At 46.2% G+C, this 14975-nt stretch overlaps 1 protein-coding gene across 3 annotated transcripts in view; it reads right to left on the bottom strand.

The window, feature by feature from the left end:
• The window catches only part of EIF4ENIF1 (eukaryotic translation initiation factor 4E nuclear import factor 1), a 103550-nt gene that overhangs the window by 29818 nt on the left and 58757 nt on the right, over positions 1–14975 (bottom strand). For 2 of the 3 annotated variants that reach the window (XM_086942825.1, XM_086942826.1), the window contains exon 9: positions 12232–12414. The exons of the other annotated variant lie outside the window; for it this stretch is intronic. In XM_086942825.1, the coding sequence (XP_086798951.1) occupies positions 12232–12414 (183 nt within the window). The remainder of the gene's footprint in view (positions 1–12231; positions 12415–14975) is intronic. 3 annotated transcript variants of the gene reach the window in all.

The following is a 14975-nucleotide window of genomic DNA, read 5'->3' as shown; positions in this document are numbered from 1 at the left end:
TCATACTACTCCATCTAACCCTACTATGGCAAAACAATCTAAGGATGGAGCAGATGCCCATGCGCACTATCACCCAAGGGAGGAGCCACCAGCCTCGTGACTACATAGACTTCCCCAAGAGAAAAACAAGTGCAATCATCCGAGCCCAACACCAGATGGCGATCTATTCATAATGTACCACTCTGCAGCCCTCTATGCCAAGAACAGATGCATACTGGTAAGTAGATTATTCCTTTAACCCTTTTGATGCTCATGACGAGCTCAGCTCGTCATGAGGCACAGTTGAGCTGTGCTTATGACATGCTGAGCTCGTCATGAAACTATAGTATCCAAGGAATTTCAGCACAGGAGGGGAAACGTCACAGCAGCCAAGGTGTTAATGAAATGTTCTGCAGGAGCAACTTGTATGAAAGGCTGGTTGCAGATTAAGAATAATTATTTTGAATACAGTGTTTGGATGCTGGGTTTGTGGCAGATGGCTTCCGCTGGCAGGCAGAGATGGAACGGTGCAAGGATTTACTGGGGCTGTAATAGAATGATGCTTTTGCAGAGCTGGCTTTGAATATTTGTTGTGTTGTACTTTGAGACCAACCTGGCTGTTTCCATTTACGCAAAGGTTAAGCATGTATGCAAAATTCATCTGTGGATACCATGGTAACAAATATAAAGTAAAGCAGTAGTGAAGGAAGATTACAGCAATGAAGAGCACATGTACTGCCCAGGCTAGACCTAAAAACAAGCCCTTTATGGCCAGTGGTGATAAAGTAAACCGCTCCTTTATACCTACTTCACACTTTAACAATGTACAATAGTTCATGCTGTTACCTTAAAAAAATATGCTTTTTTTAAGGGCTCTAGTTTAACAATTTACTTTTGCGCTGCGAGATAGGACTTTGTGGTGAAAGGGGATGTTACGTCAGAACCCTGGAGTGTTAATGTCCAAATTTAATGGTGCAGTCACTGGCCAATGGGAGGAGCAAGCAGAGAAGATACCACACCAGTAAAGGGATGGAGAGCTGGTGATTAGAAAGGCACATAATCTTTTATAAGTTGAATACAGTGAGCTGTGCAGAACAAAACAAATTCACACAATCACCATTATGTAAAAGCGCAAATTGGCGCTGCATAAAATAAAATAATAATGTTTTGTGTCACTTTTAATACTCAGCACATGCTAAGGAACAGAAACAAATGCAACAACTTAAAATTATATGAACGTGTCGGGGTAAGTGCTGTTGGGGAATTGCGTAGCTGTCGTGCCTGGAAAACCAGCTACGACTACAAAATCAGTAAGGTCACATGTAATAGAGGCAGTCCTTATGGGAGGTTACAATTAGAGAAAAGGAGGACCTACAAAAGAAATTAGCCAAAGGAAAAAAGCATTTCCAAAAGACAGTCAAAGGAGCCAATTAAAAAAAAACACATGGGCAGAGCTTAAACCCCATATTCAGAACACCACATCTGGAAGAGACAGTTGCAAGTGCTGCCTAGGCTAGACCTAAAAAGTTATCTGCAACTTAAAGTGGGCTGTTAAATGTGGCACTGGGTACAAGGCCCACGCGTCAAGAGAACAAAGCTGATTTAACCACAATAAAAAGGGTCAGCCTGACAAACGGCATCGCAGATTATATACCTCAGTTAAAGAGGTCCCATCTTCTATAGATAGGATCGTGGGGACAGCAGCAACACCTCTGGAGAATGAGCAATAAACCCATATGGGATGTTCGAATGGGAGTGTGTGACGGAGTATTAATGTCCATTGAGTGGTGGTCCTGGTTCCAGCCGTAGCTCAGGAAGTGGAGCAGATTAAAAGCTCCTACAGCACACTACGATGTTCAAATAACACTAAGACTTTCAGAATGGTTCAGCCGTTCGGAAACCACAATACTCAATGAAGTGGAATCTGAAGCAAGTGTTAGCCATTCCATTCCCCGAGGCCGAACAGCAATGGTGCTGATTGCACACAGAACACTGCTGGTGGTGGCAGCACTGCAGGGTGCACACTCTCAGAAAGAGTGGGGGTGGTCACCTGGAAAGTACAGGTATTGAGTGAAGGGCTGGGGCCAAGGCACCCATGTACAAATAGTACTACAGCTTAACTAATACCTCAGCAGGAAGAAGTGCTCAGAGCAAGATATGGGCTGGACAGCAGTGGTCCGACAGTCTTCAATGGCTGCCAGGGTGATTACAGTCCTGACACTAAGCACAGAATTAATCAGGTGTGCAGGGCCAAGAATAAAAATATTTGGTGGCGAGACCTCAACTGCTGTACCTCTATTTAGAACATTCAGGGAGGAAAGTTTCATAGAAAACAAGCATGAGCCTCTACAAGGGGGTGGGGGGGTGTAACAAGGAGAGAAATAACCCTACTTTACTTTGTCTGTTTACCATTCTAGTGGTCTCCAAATGAATTTGATTAATGAAGAGCAACGGGGGGGGGATGGGGGAGGGGAACACTTCGATCTTTCATAATAGATTAGATGAACAGGAGCTATGCAACACTGCACAGATCGAATTACCTGTAAAGTCTAGGAAAGGAGAAGTCTGGCCATGCTATACAAACAGCTGATCTATGACATCCTGTGCAAATTAAGGCAGGCTGGGTGCAAAAATAAGACTGACTAGGTTTGAAAACGTGAGTGCAGGTACATCGAGGTCGTGGCACTACTCAGACCATTTGGAATCCCTAAATAAAGCGGAGACCAAGGTGGGGACACTGTGCTGAAAATGAAATTCAATCAGTAATAAGGTACACATTCTCCCCAGAGCTTCATTGGACTGTAGTAGCTAGGGATAGTGCCTTTAGCAATCCACATTTCTGGGGAACAATGACAACATTCAGATATGTGCAATACAATAAAATGAGTGGAAAGAATGGGACCCGTCACTCCGGCCCGGATTTCCATCCTCCCAACTAGCTAAGAAAAGTCCTTTGGGGTGGGGCAACTAGGCAACTGAGGGGCTGTAGTCTGGTAACATCTTCATGAACGGTTAGGGGGCAATGCTCGATCAACCTGGACAGGGGTGGGAGTCTTCTGGATAAAGGTGAGGAGCAATTTCGGAGTGTCATTTGTTGCTGTAGTATCTTTGTACTCTTTACCCTACTGCACAGTTGGCATTGCTGAATTCAGTAGGTGAATTCAGTTGTTGAAGTTTATTGATGCTGGATGGTTGTAGTCTAAAAGCAACACATGCACTTTTTAACACTGGTAACGCACATAACCGTGGTTACTTCCCAACACCAATAAAAGTGGCATGGCTTCTGAGGGGTTGGTAAATTGCCAAAAGGATGTCATGGCATCTCTGGGCCAGGCAGTAAACATGGATGAAGTTGAGAAAATCTACTGACTAGCCTGGGGGAAAAAGCTAAATAGGGGCAGGACAGAAGCCAATGTTATTGGAACAGTTTAGAGCGCATGGAGCAAAGGGGGCCAGTTTCTAATTTTAAATTTACGATTTAGTACTAGCGAGTAGTTTAAGTGAAACCATTGCCAAGTTACTGGCAGAGAACAAGACAATCAATTGAAAACTAATAACAGTCCTGGGCTTCCCACTTAATGGGGCAATTTATGACTAAGTGGCTATTAAACCTTTTCTCCTTTTTTGCTCTCCCAAACCTAAAGGCCCGGCCTTGCCTTAAACATATTTGCCTAGCTGCACTAACAAGGTGATTCAGGTTTCCATTTTCATCATGGGTCATCAAGTTCTTAAAGTAGCAAGGTTGATTGGGTTTGGGGGACCCAGACTGGCAAGAACCAAATAATGTTATCCATCAGGCCAATGTTGTGTAACACTGGTGTTTGAAGATCACACTATTGAGTAAAAAGCATTTGCAATGGAATAGGTCTTGCATTTGGGAGAGTTTATTGGCATTGTAAATGACTGGCTTTTATTGATCTGTTTTGATAATTACCAAATAAGCATTTGCAATGCAATAGGTCTCGCATTAGAAAAGTTTGAGCTATTGGTATTGTAAATGCCAAAAATGTTAATGTGTAGGTTTTGAAAATAACGAAATTAATAGCTTTGTCATTTACAATGCCAATACTTTTAACTTTCGCAAATGTGACATATAGCATTTGTAATGCAATATGTGTTGTATTTACGTTACTTAGATGTATTGATCACAAATAATTGCTTTAATTTTTTTTAAATACTTCAATAAAAGTTATTGTAATTTATAATGGCAATAGCTTAAACTTTAGTAAATAACTTTTGTGAAGATTATATTAAGTGGGGTTGTGTGTGGGGGTCTGATGGTGTGGGAGTGTGGGGGTTGTGTGCGCGTGTGGGGTTGTGTGTGTGTAATAAAGAAATAAAAATAAAAGGAAAAAGTGACTTCTGTGGAGAAGCATTATGCTTTTGCATTTCCCTCCATGCCTTGGCCAAAAACTACTGGCATCATGATGACTGTCTGGTGCAGTAGGTGACTTGAGTGGCAGGCCCTTTTCATTAATACCAGATCCAAAATGTCACATGCAGATGTCGTGTAAGTTACTAAATTAGAGCTTTTTCCGGTGGATACTCTGGACTGCAGATTCCTCACATGGCATTAGACAGTGGGTCATGGGGAAGCCACAATCTCAGATATATTTGCAACGTAATAGTGGAGAAAGAAACAATAGCAGAAACATGACTTTATTTCTTGGGAACAGTAGGTCTGCTTACAATGCTGCCGTGTGGCTCAAACATTCACCTTGCAACCTTGATGGATACGGAACTGAGGAAGACATTTCACAGTGGCCTCCCCTTACTGTGATACCTTTGTGAGACATGGATATCCATGCAGTCCTCTAAAAGGTGCACGCCCATGGCAACAAATACTTGCAAGATGGCGGTAGCGCCATTTTGACATCGCCCAAATTAAGGGACGTTAAAGAATTAGACGGATATTCGCATTCCCGTGATCACTATCTGAGCATCAAAACCTGTAAACAATGGTGCTCCAATGGTTACATAGCAGAGACGCATAAAATAAAGCTCCCTCATGACATGGAACTTCCTCCATTCCTTTAGTTCACAGAGTACGTCACGATACTGGAGCCGTTTGGGTGCTACCATTGATCAGACGTTTCGGAAGTGCAGCGTCTGGTACCACCCCCTGAGGTGTTTAGTGCCACTTCGGAATCCCTAAGGCCAGTCTCGCCGCCTGATTTTGGACCACTTGCAGTCTAGCCGTCGATGTTTTGGGCAGACCGTGGTAGATCGAGTTAGAAAAATCTAGGCGGGAGAGGACGAGGGCCATGATAACCTGCAGGAGGGCATCGGGTGTAAAGAGGTATGCCACTTTCCTGATCCTGCGCAGTTGGTAGATGCAGGACGAGACCACGGTCCCTACCTGCGGCCCTAGGGATAAGGCGGAATCGATAGTGACCCCCAGGCTCTTCACCGAGGCTACGGGAGTGGGAGAGGGGCCCAGATCCGCCGGCCAGAATTGAGGCCCCCAGAAGGTGGCGCTCCTACCGGGAAGGAGGAGCTCAGTCTTTCCGGGGTTCAGCTTTAACTGATTATGGCCCATCCACTGGAGAATGTGGGACATAACTGCTTGAAAGTTGGGGATAGCGGAGGGGGAGTTAAGAGAAAAGATGAGTTGCAGGTCGTCTGCGTAATTAAACACGGTGACGTCCCACTGCCTTAAAGAAAAAAGAAGGGGGCGAAGATAGAGATTGAAAAGGAGGGGACAAAGAGGAACCCTGGGGGACCCCGCAGAGCGAGAGCTCTCTGGGAGCCCTGAAGGCGCCCAGGCTGAGGGTCTGGGACCTGCCGGTCAGAAAAGATCTGACCCAGGCCAGCGCCAGGCCCTGGATGCCAGCCTGTTCGACACGGTGGAGAAGGATGTTGTGGTCCACCGTGTCGAAGGCGGCTGACAGATCTAGTAATACCAGGGCCTGGGGAACAGCCTTGTCAACACCGTCTCTCAGGGCGTCCAGCACGGCCAAGATCACTCTCCGTAGAGTGGCCGGGTCTGAAGCCTGCCTGGTTGGCCTCGAGAAAGTTGGAACTCTATAAACTGTGAGAGAATTGTGGTGACGTGGGCTTCCAGGATCTTTGAGAAGAAAGGTAAGAGAGATAGGGCGGTAGTTTGCCGGGACGGCGGGGTCAGCCCCCGGCTTCTTCAGGAGGGGCACCAGCACGGCCTCCTTGAAGGGGCCCGGCACCATACCGGAAGAAAGAGAGGAGTTTAACAGGGGGAGAATGCAGTCAGGTAGAGAATGGCAGATGTCCCGAAGTATGGGGGGAGGGCAACAGTCATCTGGAGATCCCGACTTAATGCGTGTAGCAAGAGTGGCCAGAGATGTAGAGTCTAGAAGGGGAAATTGCGTGAAAGAGGAAGTGTTGTGAGGAGGGGAAACAGATCCAGCGCCAGGAGACGTGACGGGTATGGTGTCCTTAATTAATAGCATAGTGCTGCTATTAGAAGAGGATTTGCCCGACGAGTGATCGCTGCATCAAGGACGTGTGGTTATTTGTTCATCTCGCTCCCATGTTTATTGGGAAAATGTTGCTGTTTTATCTGTTACTGTGCTGATGCAAGTAGTAATAACAGTCTGCAGCTGCTTCTACCAGCTGCTGGTGGGGCAAGATAAATAGACTTCGGTGCACTTTGACGGGCCGTTGGAGAGAGGAGGGAAAGTGAAAGTAAGTGCATTTATTTATTTTTAAGGTTTTATATAGCGCGGACAAGATCTTTGCAGATATCAGAGCGCTTTACAGAAACAGGAGGTAGGGTAGACAAACTCTTGGAACAGTACAATATTCGGTAGTGAATGAGTTGCACGGTAAGGTAGCAATCACAAAAGAGTATACATACTAATAACAATAAGGAAACAATAATATAGAAGCTGTGCAATGTCGAATCGAATAAGATTATAGCACCCCAGAGGGTGAGTAAACACACTATTGAAAACAGTATAGTAGTCAGTAGTAAGTGAATTGCAAGTTAGTAGAGCAATCAAATCATAGTATAAACCCTAATAAGCAATCTGGAAACCACTAATATAACATCCGTGTAATGATTTTGATACAGTAGCAATCAAAAAAACCGAGTCTAACAGATAAACCTTCACGTAGCCGATAATGTAGGAGCAGTGTAACGTCATTGTTCCAGTAACAGTAGGGTTCAGGTGAACTTAGCCATAAGGATGGCTTTTACCTCTTTCTTGAAGAGTACAGTGGAGGGGATAAGCCTAGTTTCTGGCGGGAGTGCATTCCAGATCCTAGGTGCCATTCCTGAGAAGGAGCGTTTGTATGTTTTTTCCTTCCGGAATCTACGGGGTTTCAGGAGGAGATTTTTTGTGCTTGTCGGATCTTGAGCCTCCTGATATAGTCAGCTTGTGAGTGAGGTAGTTGGGTGATTTGTGGTGTACGGCCGAGTGGGTTATACAGGCAATTTTCAGCTGAACTCTGGCTTCAAAAGGCAGCCAGTTCAGGGCTTTTAAGTCAGGGGATATATGAGAGTGTTTTCTTGAGCCAGTGATGAGTCTCGCGGCCACGTTCAGAGAGGCCCTTAGTAGTGCCGTTGTTAGGGGGAGCCCGCTGAGCGCCACAATTCCGTAGTCTATGCGAGGAATGACTAGGGCTTGTACAACAGTTTGGAAGTCCTTGGGTGGTAGGAAGGGTTTGAGTTCTCAACGTGTTGATTTGGAAGTTGGCACCCTTAGTTGCTTTGATAATATGCTGCTGCATGTCGAGATTGTAGTCAAGTGTGATGCCAAGGGATTCCGCAGAGTCCACGATGGTGGGCTGGACATTGAGTGCGGTTAGCTGATTGAGCCAGGTTTGGGTAATGGCCTTTTTCGCAGGAGGTGAGATCAGAAGGAACTCAGTTTTCAGAGCATTTAGTTTGAGGTGATTATCGGCCAGCCATGCTTGGGTGTTTTAGTGTGGCATTCAAAAGCTTGATGTCTTCAGGGGATTGTAGCTTGAGGTAGAGTGGAGTGTCATCAGCATACATATGGAAGTGTACATTTGATGCTTGAAGCAAGGTAGTGAGTGGTTCCATGACTAGGTTGAACAATGTGGGGGATAGGGAGGAACCTTGAGGGACGCCTAGTGTTACGGGCACAGGTGCGGACAATGCGTTGTTGATCTTGAACTTCTGAGACCGGTTGTGTAGAAAGGACGTGAACCATTTGAGAAAAGTCCCGGATATGCCCATTCTGGTATTTAACAGCTCCAGTAGATTCTCGTGTTTGACCGTATCAAATGCTGAGGAGAGATCAAGAAGGATGAGGAGGCAGGACTCATAGTCAAGGATTTGGAGGGCGTCAATTATGTGTGTCATAGCCGTTTCTGTGCTATGTTTTGCTCTGAATCCTGATTGGTGAGGGTTGAGGAGGTCAAACTGATCAATGTGTTTTGTCAGTTGGAGTTGTACGCATTTTTCTAGCAATTTGGCCAGAGTGGGGATATTGGTGATAGGTCGGTAATGGTTTAGGTCGGCCGGGTCAGCTGTGGGTTTGAGTATAGGCGTGACTTGCCCTATCTTGAGGGAGTCTGGGATGAGTCCTTGTTGAAGGGAACAGTTGATGATTTTAGTCCAGAGTGGGAGGAGCAGGGGGGTGAGGGCTTTAACAGCATTGGCAAGTAGGGGCCTGTCTGAAGTGATTGGCGGGCTTCAAGGTGCCAAGCAGCTTGTGACTTGATTCTTCAGAATAGGTGTCGAAGGACGTCCATGAAGCGTTGTTTTTAGGTTGAGTGTTAGTTATGCATATGGAACAGGAGTATCGACTTACATCCTTGAGGAGATCACTTCTTATATTGTCGTCTTTTACTTGAAGAAGGCAGAAAAGTCTTCACAACTTGGAATATCATTTGTTGAGCTGTTAGGTTGTAGAGGTTGCGTCTAGGTTTGGGTTTTGACTAACTCGAACAGTTTTCTTGGTCGGTTTTTTGCTTGATCCAACTGTTGGCTAAAGAAGACTGATTGAGCGTTTGATTTTTCTGAAGTAGGCGTTTCTTATTCTTAAGCGTTCTAAAGTGCAGTGCTGAGGGGTCAGATCTCCACGTGCGCTCTGCCATGCGCATAGCACGTCTGTCTTCATTGAGTCTACCATCATACCATGGGTTCGAGTTCTTGGTGGAGACTTCAGTTGCAGGGGGGCGGCTTCATTGATTATTGCAGTCATAGTGTCTAGGTAGAGATCGGTCAGAGAATGAACATCAGAGACACCCGTCGGGGGAAGTAGGAGACTGCCTGTGTGGGCAGGCAAGGAGTTTGGGTTAAGATTCTTCATGTCCCTCTTCCAGATCTTGGTTTTGGCAGGTTGAGCCGGGTTAAGTTTGACCTTTTCGTTGATGAAGAAGGTGATAATGTGGTGGTCTGACCAGTCACAGGGTTTGATTGCCTCCAGCTGGGTAGAGTCTTCTTTGGCGATGATAAGGTCAAGGATAGAGCCTTTCATGTGTTGGACGGTTGCAGATTTGGGTGAGGTCAAGCGCGTTGAGGAAAGTTAAGGCTATTCACCACAGCGTCTTTCTGGTCGTTCCAGTGGAGGTTGAAGTCTCCTAAGTAGATTTGAGTGATCTGACGACCGGCGTTGGTGGTTATCGTGTCCATGAGTTTTTGGGAGAAGGTGAGGTTGTCCCTGGGTGGGTGGTAGAGGACATGAAGGGAGCATACAGGTTTGCCCTCGCTAGCAATATCGAGGCAGATGAGTTCGCAGGAGGTGAGGGAGGGGGAGGGACCTTTAGTGACATCGAGGTTGCTCCTATAGATGCATGCGATTCCCCCGCCCGTCTTGCCATTTCTGTTGAGTCTAATAATGTGATAGTTCGGGGTGGGGGAGGGGGACTAGTATGTCCATTATAGGTGTGGAGGCTTCAGTTAGCCAGGTTTCAGTCAGAATGGCTAGATCAAGGTCCATTGATAAGATGAGATCCGCGATGCCGGAGGAGTGTCTCGGGGCCGATCTGCAGATGAGCAGGATACACTTTAGTCTGGGGGTGAGGAGAGTGGACGAGTGTTCTATGAAAGAGTGGGACTTTTCTGAGATTCCTGGGGACGGAGCTTCTGTTGCTCAGTGTGGGGGGCCTGAGGGGATTTGTGAGAATCGTGGGTATGGGAAGGTGTGTGGTGGGTGGGTGTTTTGTGGGACCTGGGCCATATGAGCGGAGTAGGGTGTGAGGAGGTTTAGGGTGCGACGGGGGCGGCCGGTGACCTTGCGTTCGGGGATAGAGGGCCAGCGCGGGGAGTAATGAGTAGAATGGTTTGAGGGGCGAGTGGTGTACTTGTTGGGCGCAGAAGTGGTGGGTAGGGGGTGTCTGGGGTGTGCGAAAAGAAGTTCTTTGATGGTGTGAAGATCTTTTTTGACTTGAAGGAGGGTGGATATGATCATGTCCAGGGTTGGATTGGGGATGGTATTGGGACTGAGAGCAGTGGATGAGTGATTGAGTGGGGCGGGCACTGGATCGATTGGGGCGGGATGTGCACGCGATGGTGCAGGGCTCTGCGGCCGTGGTAGGTGGGGTGGCATTCGATGGATAGGAGAGATTGTGAGCAAGGGGCATGGATGAGGAAGGGGGAGGTTGGTAGCGTAGGTGATGGCGCTGGTGGAAGACGGCGCAGGGGAGTTGAGGGATGAGTGTAGGCTGGAGAAGGAGGGAGTGACAGTAGGATGGTGGGGGCTAAGGATGGGGGGGGGGTAGAGGATAAGGGGTTAGGATGAGGGAGGTGGTGTGTTCCGTGAGTCTGGCCGGTAGTGGGGAGTGAGAATGGGGGGAGCAAGGGTGAGAGTTGGTCATGTCGCCGGGCGTGGGAGATCTGCTCAGGGCGGTGGAGGTGGGTTCTGCATGACTTGTGAGGTGGGGGTAAGGAGGGTGGGGCATAGGGGATGTGTGAAGGGGAGTGATATTCGCCAGTGCATGAGGGGTGTGGGGAAGTGAGATCAAATGGGTGACTGATTACAGAGGGTTCTGAAACACTCGCAGGAGTCGTGAGGTGGGGGTAAGGAGGTTGGGGGTATGGGAAATGTGCGAAGGGGGGTGATCTTCGCCAGTGCATGGGGGGTTTGGGGAAATATGATCGGGTGGGTGACTGATTACTGCGCTGGGGGAGGGGAGAGGTGTGTGATGCTCCTCTGCTGTGATAGTTTAGGCATGAAGGACTGACGCTTGGCATTAAAGGGTGTTGTGTAGCCCGAGGTGTTAGGCGTGGCAGACCGCCTGTTGGAGATATGATTTAAGAAGGTAGGGAACAGATTGTCGAGTAGGTCAAGGTTCCTATCTGTGGATTGGAATAGGATGATCCCATTGTTATAGATGGAGATGGTTTTTCTCTGCCCGGGAAAAGTTGCAAGGGAGACAGGAGATGGGCACAGCGCGAAACTGTACGCGGTGAACACTCGCGTCCACAGATCCGATCCGGCCTGCAGGCTGCGCGTGCCCATCTTTTGTCTCCCTTGCAAGCCCTTTAAAGCATAATCGATGACTATATGTCTCGCTGGCAACAGAGCTTCCCGCTGCGTCGCCAGGTGCGAGACCTAAAAAAGGCATAGTCAGTCACAATGCCTATAGCGCAAAATCTTGTAAATGCGAGACCCATTTAATTTCAAAGAAGCGGCCGCTTATCTCCGTCTAGCTGGAAAGTGAAAGCACGCATGGAGCACTGAATGTTTAGGGAAAGCATTGCCTTCAGTATGAAAAACTAATTAAAGAAAAGAATGCTTACAGACCAAATAAAAAGGGTCCGTCCTCAAGGGAAGCTATAAATGAAGACAAGGCAGCACTAAGAAGGGACTAACAAGCCTATTGAGGAATTAGAAGCCAGCATTTACAAAGGATAATGACAAGCCAATAAAAAATATGGGCGGCGAGAAGGTAGAGCTTCAAATTCATACCCAATACAGCATGCTTCGCAGATCTGCGCTGTCCAGGTTAGACCTATAAATTATGTAGGAGACCCATGGATAGAGCAAGGAAAGTGGAGTTGTGTTGGATTCCCACTCTGATCTCTTAATCACCCACTGCTTTCTAATCACAGACTCTAGGTTTGGTGTACTGTACACATAGGACAAAGTAAAATGAATTCTAAATATGCAAACTATTAAGTCTATTCAAGAGCAGAGTAGGTCGAGGATTGGGCTTGTATCTATGCAGATATAGATAAAAAAATCTCATTGTAGTACACCGCTTTTACCACCATCTCCCCATTTCCTCATTTCGAAAATGCAATATAATTCCCACTTCCACCCATACAATATTACAGCCTATTAAATGGTGAACATTACTTACTGCTCTCCTTTAGCTTTTCCTTGTTGGCTGTGAGGCTTGAAAGAAGGGGTTTCAGGTCAACTTTGGCTTTCTGGAGCATCTCCAGGATGTCAACTTTGCTGTTTTCACAGTGGTCTTCAAACTGAATAGGGGCAAAGTAGTTGCCTGGATGCTGCCCTGGTGATGGGATCAGGTTCTCCAAGCCTAGAAGAGGAGAAAGGGAAATCTAGATTATACTTTAAAACCAAAGTTCAAAAAAAAAAATCACTACACCCAGAGATCACTTGCTGCATGTTAAAATCTTATTAGGTGGCGAGGAGTGACAGACTAGAAAAGGTACAAGAAACATCTGCACAGATATCCTCTAGCTGCAAAAGTATAGCTGGCTTTACAGGGCAGCTCGTGAACAGTAAAGCAATTCTTTAAACAGGCTTCTTTCATTGCAAACTATAAATTATTAATTAAATGCAATCCTAAACATTTTTTTAAGTTACTACATAGTGTTTTGATTCACCCAGATCATGGAACAAACCCCTTCTCCTCCTAGTACTAGAGCCCCTCACCAACAAACACACCCATCCTATTCCCCCTTACCATCTTCAGGAACAATATATCATGGTGCTTAAAGCTTCCAATTAGATTTTCCTTCCCAAACTGTAGCATTCTACTCACACAGCATGTTACGCTAGGGAAACCAGCATATGTCTGCAATATTAAAGCCCAGCAAGAGTGCAGGGTGTTCCACGCAACATTACCTAAACTACTATATGGAAGTAGCTCTGGTTACATACTGCACTGATCTTTTAGGCTAACCAAAGTACCATATATGGGTGAAGTAAATACTTGAGACCATTAACGGATTTTAGGTAGTTCAAGTTTAACTTTATCCACCAGGAGTAATTGGGTTTTACAATGCTTTCAAGGGCCCAAAGAGGAAAAAAAGAAGCTTTTTCCGACTGTTAATGCTAGAGAAATTAGCTGAGCTGGCGTTCTAGCCTTTCCCCAGCTAGTGGCCTGTGAAGTAAGATCAGAGAACAGGATTACTTCGACTACCAGCAGGATACAGAAGCCTTCCACGTAATAAGAAGTTGGTCTAATCCAGGGGTCTCCAACCTTTTCTGTAGTGAGCTAATTCTGCACAAGGAAAGTCCTGCCGAGCTACTAGCATATTTTATCACTGTAAAATGCGGATATGTATTAACATTACACTAGGACCACCCTAGGACCACCCTAAGAGATTTATCAGGAGTCACCACCCAAACATTCCAGATGAAGTTATAAGCAGAATGCTAGGAAAACGTTTATCAATAGTCATGCTCTTAATAGGTCAGTGATGGCAACAAGTATGTAAATACTAGACTTGTATGCCCAAAATAGTTAAGTATGTAATATTATGGCAATGGCACAATTATACCATGAACGAACACAATTGCGTCAGAGGGACCAGCATACATATTTGGCAGCCTTTGACACTAGGAGTAGCTTTATGGAACCAACACCGTTTATTAGGGAAGGACACAATGTCACACCCAAACAAAAAATATGATGCTTCTAATTTTCTCTGCCCTGGATGCATCCTCTTTCCTCAGCTCTTTGGTTGATCATGCTCCCAACTAACATTTTCAGTCTAGTTCTTGCTGTCACATTGCTGTCACATACTTTGGGCGGTCAGCCCTGGTTACTGCTCCCACTATTCTTTGATGTCACACACGGTGTGACTGATAGAGCAGGGCATATAACATGGCCAATCTCATTAGGTAGATTTAAAGTAGATAAAGAATGTTCATTTGACAGACACAAAGGCCAACACCGTAGCCTACTCCTGCATTAACACCCTCCACATACTTTGCAAGACCTTTAAATGTATCCCACATGAATCCAGGAAGACAGTCGCCCATGCACTCATCACAAGCAGGCTGGACTAGAGGAATGCCGTCTATGCCGGAATCAACAAATCTCTGCTCCACAAACTTCAGACCGTCCAGCACGCCGCAGCCAGGCTCGTCCTCCGCATCCCACGACAAGACCACATCACCCAGCACCTACCGGACCTCCACTGGCTCCCCTTCAAAAAAAGTGTGACCTTCAAGCTGCTCACACACCTTCAAAGCCCTCCACAACACCAGGCCCCAATACCTCAACAAAAGAATCTACGCCGCCAAGAGAAACCTCAGCTCTGCTGACCAGAGCCCCACACTGAAAGCATTCAGGAGGAGCCTCAGACCTGGCTTTTCGAATGACCGGAGCTCAAATGCCCCCGTGCTTTGAGACCCTCAAGGGTGAGTAGTGCACTCTATTAATCCCTGATTGATAGGCCAACAGAGTGTGTGAGAGTGTTATCAAGAGGCCCTGTCATTGGTTTGGCTGTCTGCAACTCTTACAGGTAATGAAACGAGCAGTGCTGCCTTCTTGAATATGCACAGAATCCCTGAGATCACATTGGTTTGGCTTCACCTCTGAGCTACTTTGAGGGTGCTGGTGAGCTACCAGTAGCTCCAGAGCTACTGGTTGGTGACGCCTGGTCTAATAATCTACAACATTTATTTTTAAAAAAAAGACCGATCTAGCCAACATGGCCAACTTTTTATAGGTTTAATTAGGTCATTTGATTGGCAAGGTTGCACATTAACTTGGGTAGGAACATGTAGCTTTTCGAATTTGAAAAACGTGTACAACACACCTTCACTTGAATCAGCAGACCTACCTAGAAACATTTAGCTAATGGAAAACTTAAGTTTAGAAATGCTGATTTGCAGGATTCTATA

Source organism: Lissotriton vulgaris, chromosome 11, assembly GCF_964263255.1.
Source record: "Lissotriton vulgaris chromosome 11, aLisVul1.2, whole genome shotgun sequence".
In the NCBI taxonomy this organism is placed as follows: Eukaryota; Metazoa; Chordata; class Amphibia; order Caudata; family Salamandridae; genus Lissotriton; species Lissotriton vulgaris.
Note: the sequence above shows the minus strand (reverse complement) of the source record. Positions and strands in the feature narration are given on the sequence as shown.